The sequence below is a fragment of the Leptinotarsa decemlineata genome, unplaced genomic scaffold (assembly GCF_025532065.1).
Source record: "Leptinotarsa decemlineata unplaced genomic scaffold, Ldec_3_MD MMD2_tig00026328_RagTag_RagTag, whole genome shotgun sequence".
Taxonomy (NCBI): Eukaryota; Metazoa; Arthropoda; class Insecta; order Coleoptera; family Chrysomelidae; genus Leptinotarsa; species Leptinotarsa decemlineata.
This window is the reverse complement of record NW_027412688.1, coordinates 35,511,857-35,521,677: the sequence shown is the minus strand read 5'-3', so window position 1 is coordinate 35,521,677 and position 9,821 is coordinate 35,511,857. Positions and strand designations below refer to the sequence as shown.

The 9,821-nt window shown below is 32.0% G+C and overlaps 1 protein-coding gene across 2 annotated transcripts in view; it reads right to left on the bottom strand.

The window, feature by feature from the left end:
• Positions 1-2,302: 2,302 nt before the first annotated feature.
• Cep135 (Centrosomal protein 135kDa) overlaps positions 2,303-9,821 on the bottom strand; it is a 53,857-nt gene continuing 46,338 nt past the window's right edge. The window contains exons 16-22 of one of the 2 annotated variants that reach the window (XM_074182376.1): positions 9,536-9,661; positions 8,477-8,630; positions 8,175-8,372; positions 7,814-7,990; positions 6,120-6,322; positions 3,073-3,418; positions 2,303-2,577 (exon numbers count right to left, since the gene is read on the bottom strand). In XM_074182376.1, coding sequence (XP_074038477.1) covers positions 2,356-2,577; positions 3,073-3,418; positions 6,120-6,322; positions 7,814-7,990; positions 8,175-8,372; positions 8,477-8,630; positions 9,536-9,661 — 1,426 coding nt within the window. In that variant the 3' untranslated portion in view covers positions 2,303-2,355. Of the gene's footprint in view, positions 2,578-3,072; positions 3,419-5,285; positions 5,714-6,119; positions 6,323-7,813; positions 7,991-8,174; positions 8,373-8,476; positions 8,631-9,535; positions 9,662-9,821 lie in introns of those variants that run through there. The other variant, XM_074182377.1, reaches the window with a different exon arrangement.

The following is a 9,821-nucleotide window of genomic DNA, read 5'->3' as shown; positions in this document are numbered from 1 at the left end:
TTTTTGTTTTCACTACCTATAATTGATAAAATCCATTTTGAAACTCGCTAATACAGTTTACCATAAGAAGAAATCGTGAAATGAATCACAATAGTGAGTTTTACTATCTCTCATTCATGATAAGAAAGCCCTTTATACTTCAGTCATTGCATTAGAATAAAATCGTAGAAGTTTGCAAATATCTCTTTCTATGCTTTCTCTATGCTTTCAAAAGGAAGACCTAAAGAGAGTTTCAATTGACATTTTCTACACTACGAGGTCTGTTCAAAAATTTGGTTAATTTTCTTTCTTCTCAAAAAGTATATATTTATTCATTAATTTTAATTTTTTTCCCTCCAAAGTAGTCCCCCTCAGATATGGGATTGGAACGTTGGCACACTTGTGTCAGCGTTTGTCCAATTCTCAAAACAGTTCTGATTTGCACTTTTTGGTATGTCCTTGAGCTTTCTCAGCGATTCAGTTTTTATCTCCTTAATCGTTGCAAAACGCCGTCCTTTCATGGGTCTGTTCAATCCTGGGGACAGGAAAAAGTCGCAGGAGACGAAATCTGCTGAATACGGTGGCTGAGACATGTTTACGGTGAGGTTTTTTTTATCTATTACTGGTTTTTCCATCTATTACTGGGAAGTTGAAGTTATCACCTTATGAGGCCACAAATGCTACTAAATTCAAGAATGAAGGTTTCTTGTGATGTGAAACAGTAATAAATAATTTTTAAATAATATGTTTAATTTCAGAATGTAGTTCTTTTCATCATGTTTTTCAGTAGGGAAAGTTTCCTCATCTTTAACTTGGAAAATAATACAAGATACAGGTAGATGACTACAAAACTTAGGAACAAACCAAAATACGAAGTGTTCAATGTTCACTAATAATGTATTCACTCTTTTCCAGAAACTTTTTTGATTTCCCTCAGACTTGTGAGAAATGGGTGTGAATACAAACACACCACACTACATGGAGCTCTTTTGAAAATTTCACAACACAGAACGTCATTATAAAGTACAATGTGTTCAGTTGTAAAACAAGATTCCAAAACAGCATGGGCGAATAAACAAATAATGATTGCTTTTATATATTTTACCTTCAACTTTTTTAGTTTTCTTCAATATTTATTTTTTTGTTAATTCTTTTGTATGTTTGTCATTTGTTTCTGAATAATGGAATGTTTCAGAGAGGTGTTATACAGGGTGTAACATGAGTACGTTAAAATATTCAAGTGACGTATTCCTGAGACAATTTTAAGTAAAGAGTCTATATGAACTTGTGTCCGAAAATTCTTCGTTTCGGAGGTAGGGCGTGGTGAAATTGAATTTTTTAGTTCGCTCTTTGAAAATAACTCTTGCAAAAAATAAGTTATTTGCACGAAATTTGGTACCCGGGGTTTTTTGACGTGGGAAATTATAATTTCGTATAAATTTTCATGCAACATCTGGAGGGCGCTGCGTACGCTGTCATTATTTATTTCAAATTGCCCTAACTTTTTTGGCAGTAAACTTTTGGTACTTTTCATGAAAAAACCTAATTCCCACACCTTTTCCAAGTAAAAAAGGTACACCTTCTCAACAAAGCTGGAGGTAATCGTTTTCGAGATATTTACAATCTTCTATATCGATGCATATTACTTTATAGCCAAATTTGATTTCAATAATTTTTGTCACTCTCCGCTTGCAAATTAAATTAATTAAATCGAGTAGGCTATGAAAGTTTGTTTATAAAAATAGAAGTTTGCTGTCACATTTTTAACTATTAATTGGTGTAAAGACCAGAAGAAGCTAGCTTAAACCTCCAGAACGTTTAGGTTATTGATAATGCGTTTTGTTTCGTGCCATTTATTCCTCATTTGTGATATCAGAGGGAAGGTATTATTTATATATGTCTTTTATTAGCCTGTATCAGAATCCATACATATTGGTGTGAAGATCAGTTCAGTTTTTATATACATGTACCTCGATTCCAGATCCACGACGGTCTACCACTTTTTATCAGAGTAATAAATAAATGACACTCAAATTAGTGGTGTTTATTATTTAGATTCAATTTGAATATTCATCTTAATATCCATATTGAACAAAAGGTATGATCATATCAGGTGCAAGAATGCACATTTTATTTTTATGTTTTCATTAAATACATGACACTCTATGTTTGTACTAATTAATAGAGTTTATTCATTAATTTAATCAATTGTAATGTAATCATGATTCACGAAATGTACCTAGTGTACCAACAATGGTTATTAAATTATTATTATCTTTACCAAGATTCAATATTTATATAGCAAATGATAAATAGACAGGACTGAAATTAAATAATATATCAACTCCTATATACACAAAAGAGAAGAAATCAAACCTAATCAAGTTTTCGTGAACAATCACCAGTACAACCCGATTTGCAGATATTCAGATTCGGTTCTTCCAACTCAAACACACCCTTGAACGTACCAGATCTCTTGTTGGAATCATTAGTGCTGGAACTGTCGCAACTACTTGATTTATTTGAAGTAGTAGGAGTCGTCTGAACACCGCATGAGGACGTAACAGTTTTTTCGGGATCTGTCTTTTCCTCTGAAAACTAAAATGATCGTGGAGCTTTAAAGACACGTTTGCACTTTCGTCCATACAAATATGCCAGTTGAGTGGTGCTGTAGATTTACTGAAGATGAAATAGTGAAGTGTCCCTTGAGTGACAAAAACCTCAATTCGAAGGAAAGTATTGCTTTCACAAATCGAAGAGGGAACGAAAAATTTTGACGGATATCTGATCAATATTCTGTGACAGCATTGAATCTACATATATTCTCCTCCGTCACAAGAAGGATAACTTGATAGTGACAACTCACTCATCAAGATAGTATTGTAGGTTTCTCCGCGCCTTACAGCTGAAAAATAAATGTGCCTTCTGGAGAATAATGTCTTGGATTGTTCATTCAATCCGATCAAGTATCATCGGAGATAAAGTGAAGTATCAGCTGTTAAAAAAAACCCTTCGACATAGAAGTGATGTACCCCGAACAAAAATTTTGTGGCATACTAGGTGTGATTATCGATTGTCAAACCCATAACTCACTCTCTGATTTCTGCTTTGTCCGCCGAATGGGCAACACCTACATCTCTGCCTTCCACAACTTCCGAATGTTATTTTGTGTATTCCAGTCTTCACTCCTACATTTCTGGTAGACAGATGAATTCTCGTCCATTTTTCAATTGTTTGCGTACCTTTTTCGTACCTCTTTTCGAAGACATATTTCTCATTTTTCAAAGTGATAGTTTTACCATCTTCTTTATTTCTTGATCTATTTTTCTTTCTGTCGCTTTCCTCGAAATCAGATTCAGGGCAACACCGACAAATACGTCGAGAGAGTGGGCTGCGGTATTTAGCGCTTTCTGGGGTTTCGATTAGGGAGGGATTGGATCTACAAGAAAATATTGACTCGTATATGGAAATAGATTGATTGTCATGATCAAAAAACACTTGTTATTAAAAATTTATAAACGTATATGGTGCCTCAAATAAAAGTGAAAATAAATATACTTTATCTTATAACCTTCTATTGACATTTTGTTGCTATTTTCATTTAAAAATATGGATGTTGGAGTCCTTGGTATTTTAACATTCTCAGAGCACATGATCCTCGGAGTCAATGATAATATCTTACCTCACGATGATTGGAGTAGTAAATGAATTTGATGATAACATGGAGTCTGAATGGGTGAGAGCTGTAGTAAATTACTTTTATAGAATATTAATTCTGTTAAAAGTATCAGTCTATAGCCTCAAGATTAATCTGTCACACGTGTAATGCGGTATAGTTTTCTGAACAAATGTAGAAGGATGTCATTTTTGTATACAATGATCACTTATTCTTAGCATGTATTGGGGCTTCAAAGAAATAACCTGATCAACATAACCAAATATAATGTTGACAACAGCCACCTATTTTAATATTTCGTTTTGTTTTTTTTTAATTACCTCATCAATGATTATGTGATTTTTCCGAAAACTTTTTCAATTCAAAAAAGTAATAGCTGGATATTGTGAATATCTGAAAAATAATGTTATTCGACCACTAAAATTAAATGCATCGTCAGACTGATCATTAAATTTAGTAAGTTCTTATGTAAACATTAAATTATAAATTTTCGAATCTAAATAGAAATTCGATATTGTAAGGATTGAAACCCTAGATTTGCCACTGATATTAGTTATTAAATTGCGCAGTCTATTACAAACTGTTTTGAAATATTTTTGTCGTTAACCAGTTGTCATCCTTAGACAAACAACAACTCTCAGAAGACTGTCAATAATCATTTCATAAGATTGTAATTTTGAATTTTACAATGTCTAATCTCGCCTTAAGGAATTTATTTTTCCACTTTTTATTCTGAACTCATGCCAGCTGAATCAAATTCTGAGACAGTGTTTTTTTTGGCCGTCGGCCGTCCATAATAGCCAGCAACTGAACGTTAGTTTTTCTCTCAATTTTTCGAAAACAAGGGAACGGGTTTTGGGATATTACTTTTCACACCCAGGGGTCGATCAGGGTGACTTTGCACAGAAAAGGTAGACCACGGAAAGAAAGGATTTTGAGGGTGGGAACATGAATACATAGAATTCACATCAAGTATCCTTTACAACTTCAGGTTACAATCATTCACGAATTTCATCATAGCATCTATTACTTGTGGTTTGTTCAGTTCCAGTAAGTGCAGTATATTTAACGGTGGTATTATATTTTCCCGTCATAATATTTCCATGAAATCTTTGGTTTGTTCCTGATGTTCAGAACAGTTAGAAAATATATGATCAATATCATATATCACATTACATGTGGCACATTTGTTTGATTCAACGATTCCTATTTTGTAAAGATGAGCTGGATAGCATGCATGTCTAAATTTCAGTCTGGTTATTGTGACAATTGTTTTCCGTCCGTACAAATTTTTTGTGCCATATTTCCGATGGGATTTTTGGTACTAACCGGGTATACTGAATAGCAGAATTTTTACAATACTCTTTCCATGCTGTTGCCCAATTTTCCTTGAACCTACTCTTTGCTAAGATTAGACATTCTTCAGCCACTTTCATTCTCAAGGCGTTGTCCTGTTCTGATGCCTGCCTTTGCCAGTTCATCAACTTTCTCGTTGCCTATTAAGCCTGCATGAGCTTTGATCCACATTAATTTGATATAAAAATTAGCTTCATAAGAGTCTGCTGATAAGAATTTTCAATTCCAGAATATGCGGGCTGAGTTGACAGTGATATTTAGAAGGTTAAATATATAACTTCGAATTAATAACTTTATTATGAAAAATTAATAAAAATAGATAAAACTTTCAATAAATAATTGAATATAAAATTACATAGCTATACCTCGAACTTATTTTACCTAAAAACTATCACAAAAAATATTGAAAAATCATAAAACTATCTTTTAGAAGCCAGTTCTCAGGGAATGCTGAGTTTAGATACTATCCTCGTTAACATCACTATTATTGAACCATAAATCTTTAAAAAAATTGTAATTAAAATAATTTAAAATGAACATTAAAATTAAAGAACTTCTCAAAGAGATGGATATCTTTTGCAATCACCTTCTCTTGCTCTGGTGAAACGTTCATTAGCAATTTCTCTACGCAACTGTTTATTTTGTTGGATATACTCAAATGCTTTTTCCTGATACAGATCTAATTGCTCGGTTGCGGTTGACCTGTAAATATGAGACAAAAAAAAATAAAAAAAAAGTCACATAAACGATAATGTCCTTAAATTCAACACAGAAGATACTGCAACAAAATATAATTTACCACAGCACAAAATTGGTGAATATTTTTTTAAAATTATGGTTGTTAATTGATATTAAGTATATGTGAAATATGCATACAATTAATAGGGACTTCACACAACTAAAATTTGAAAATATATAAAAAAAATCGAGAGTATGCATCAGTCATTTTGAGTTCATAAAATATTGCATACACATACTGATTTTCAAGATGATTGATATCGATCCAATCTGCAAAGAAAGTATCTCATCTGAACATTGTGATTGAGAAGATATAGTTATATTTTTTAATTTGGTGACAACACCCTGCAGAGTTCATTAACTAACTTACAATCCCTCCTGCATGTCGTTGATTTTTGCCTTCATCCTGACCACTTCAGACTGAAGATCTTGATTCAACAAGCGCTGCTCAACTACTTCTTGTCTGGCTTCATTCAGCAATTTTTCCAATCCTTCCAGATCGTTTTTGTCTTTGTCCAGAGCTCGCCTTAGCTCTTTGTTTTCTCTCGACAGCATATCGACATTTCTTTCTACCTAATGAAAATGATAGAAGGATATACTCAATATTCTGTTAAGTTTCAGAGACTTTCATTGAGGAAGATGCTTATATATAAATCCTTTATTTAGTCAAAGAGACTAATACAGTTCAGTGAGTAACAATTTTGAAAAAAATCAATAAAATATAAAAATAAAATTGATTTGTTGTCACTTGTAGATTGTCATAAAGTAATAAATATATATATATATATATGTATATATATATATATATATATATATATATATATATATATATATATATATATATATACCTATGTATGTATATAAATACATACACACACATATATTTATATGAATATATATATATATATATATATATATATATATATATATATATATATATATATATACATACATATACATACAAAATTGTTAATTACTAATTTACATCTCGTCTCAAATATATTAGCATAAAATCTTGCGAATACATAAAAAATAAAATTAATGTCGTCATATAGAAAAAGTAAAATATATATAAAAAGTTTCTAAACTAGAAGTTTACGTCTCACAACAAATATAGATATTGTGTGTTTATAAAATAAACGTCAAGTCTCATTACGTTTTTCCATCATATATTTTTTTAATAAGTTTTTGAAAAGGTCTATATCCTTTAATTTTGGGTTACATCATTGAAAGCTTTGAGTCCTTTAACAAAGACAGAATTTTGAGAAGTCTTTGTTCTTACTAGAGGTAAGTGAAAATAATTTTTTGATCTGGTTGGGTATTGGTGCAGTTCAGAATTGTAACTCATTTTATCAATCAAGTATTTAGGTGCCCGTCCTGTTTTGATTTTAAAAATGAAAATAAGCGTCTGGTATAACAGATAATCTCTAATTGCTAACCATCCTAAACTGTCCAACATGGTTTTTAAGGGAGTGCGTCTGCTACATGACAAAATGATATGCATCGATCAGTTTTGTAGTTTTTGGAATCTGTTATTTTGGTTTTGGTTCAGTAGGTATAAAATAGTGGAGCAATAGTTCAAATGGGGAAGTATAATATTACTGTATATCACCGTTTTTGTCCATGCATTAAGGTATCTTGAACATCTGAATAAAAAGTTTACTTTAAAAGAAATAGTTTTTAATATATAGTTTGCATGTTCTTTAAACGTTAGTCCATAGTCAACTATAATACCCAAGTATTTGATTTTTTTCACTTGTTCGATTGGGTTCCCGCATAGTTTGATTCCCAAATTCTGACTTGGCATTGTTTTAATCTGGTTTTGTCTTGCAAAGAGCATACATTTTGTTTTATTTTCATTTATTTTAAATAAATTACTGCAACACCATTTATGAATACAATTTATTGTAGAGTTTATCGTTTCCGTCAAAATTCCATGGTCTGTGGAAGAAAAATAGATGAGAGTGTCATCTGCAAATAAAGTGGATTTAACACATTCCAGCTTCACACATTCTCCTACTATATCAAATAATAAGAAAATATAACTATGATATGGACACCTACCATGCCTTTTTGGTCTTCTCTGGATTGTAACTCACGCCGTAGTTCGTCCTTTTCATTATCGAGCCTGATGCACAAATCTTTTAATCGTTTCAATTCGGTAGAGACTCGTTCGCTCTGCGAATCGCCCTGTTTCATCTGAATCTCTAAACTGGCTACTTGAGTAGTAAGTTCAGAAATCTGGAGAATCAAAAAACGATTTATTTCAATATACCAGATAATGATACGATTATATTATAACCTACCTATATATTTATAACAAATGTAGAAACTAAAAATATGTATAAAAATTTATATATACAATAAATATATTTTATTTTACTTTATACTTATATCACACAGAGCACATGCTTTTTTAACCTACCTGTCTCTCATAACTCTTGATGATGCTGTCCTGGTTCTCCAGCTTCCTTTCCAGATCGGAAGCATGGTCTAGCGCTACAGACAGTTGCACCTTAGACTGAGTTGCTTCATTTTCCAAAGTGTGATTGCTGCTCTCCAGAATATTGGCCTCTTCGGACAAACACTTGAACTGGTCGAGAATTTCCGTCCTTTCTAGTTCCTAAAATCGCAATAAAATAGTCCTGGTGTTCCAATAAAGTTATCTAACAATGCAGTTGTAACCGTCACAATACTATGATCAAAAGTACCCGCGAATCCAAATACCTTTTGAGATATGAGATCCTCAGTCCTTTTGACCTCTGCAACATAATGCTGAAGTTGTCTAGTCAGATCATCCACCTGCCTCTTTGATATTTCCAATTCTTTGCGAGTGTCCCTAACATCGCATGTCAAACTAGCAATGTCATCCAGTAATCTCCTAAAACAGTCGATTTCAAAAAACGATGCACTGGCTGATGCACGTGATATCTTAGTCTGCTTCACTGGTCTAGGCAGACAGTTTAACAAGCTTGTTAAATTTGTCCAATTACCGAAATTGTCATATCAGCATAAAGTAGGAATATCCAATAGAAACTTCTCACACTATTTAATATCCCACTATTGAAAAATAAATTTGAGTTTCATCTAATGAATTTCCACCAATAATGGTTATGAGATTGATATTTCAACTCCAAGAAACGATAATAAGCGTTATAGGACATTGGCCTATTTCAATCTACCCATAAGATCGGCGTTTTTTAAATAGAAAGACTTTCACAAAGCTTCAAAACAAATGATAACTTGAGGAAATTTATTGAACAAATAAACACCAAACTTAAGTCACGAATAGTACAGAAGAATATAAGTTGACTTGTGGTTCTTCTCACAAAATTCATATTGGTCAAACGGGGAGAACTTGTTTCCAAAGAATGAAAGAGTTTAGATGTTTTTAATGTAAAGACCAATTTCACATTTGCAAACCATTTTTTGGCAGAAGGACATCAGTTCAATCACAACTATAATGTGTTACACTATTTGGAATGTTTAGAAATCACTAGATTCAAGAATTCCTAAAATTTACTGAATGGCCAAATAGAATTACCTTACCTTTGGTAAGAATTTTTCCTGTATAGAATAAAAAAAGTATAACATAATATATATCAACAATGACCTCTGCAAAGTACTATGTGGAACAAGATTATTGAAATGAGTGTCATTAAAATAATTTAGAATTATTTAAAATAATAATTACAAAAAAATATATTCATAAAATCTATATCAGGCAATTTTTAATCTTATTGGTAAGCAGAATCATCACAGAAGCGATTTTCAAATTCAACTCACTTGTTCTCCTGCAAGGCGGATTCCTTCAGTTTCTTTTCGCTTTCATAGTCCCTCTGGAGCATAGATAGCTCTTGTTTCGAAGACCTCAGTTGCATTTCTTGGCTGGAAGTTTCATCAGTGACTTTACTGAAAGAAAAAAAATATGAAAAAACTACCTACGATTTGCGGAATTCTAAAAAATCGACTTCAGAACACTTCCAATTTTTGTAAAAGTTGTTTGTTCAAGAAAATAAATGTAGACGGTTACAAAGAGTTATACAATTATAAAAATATGTATTTATTACCG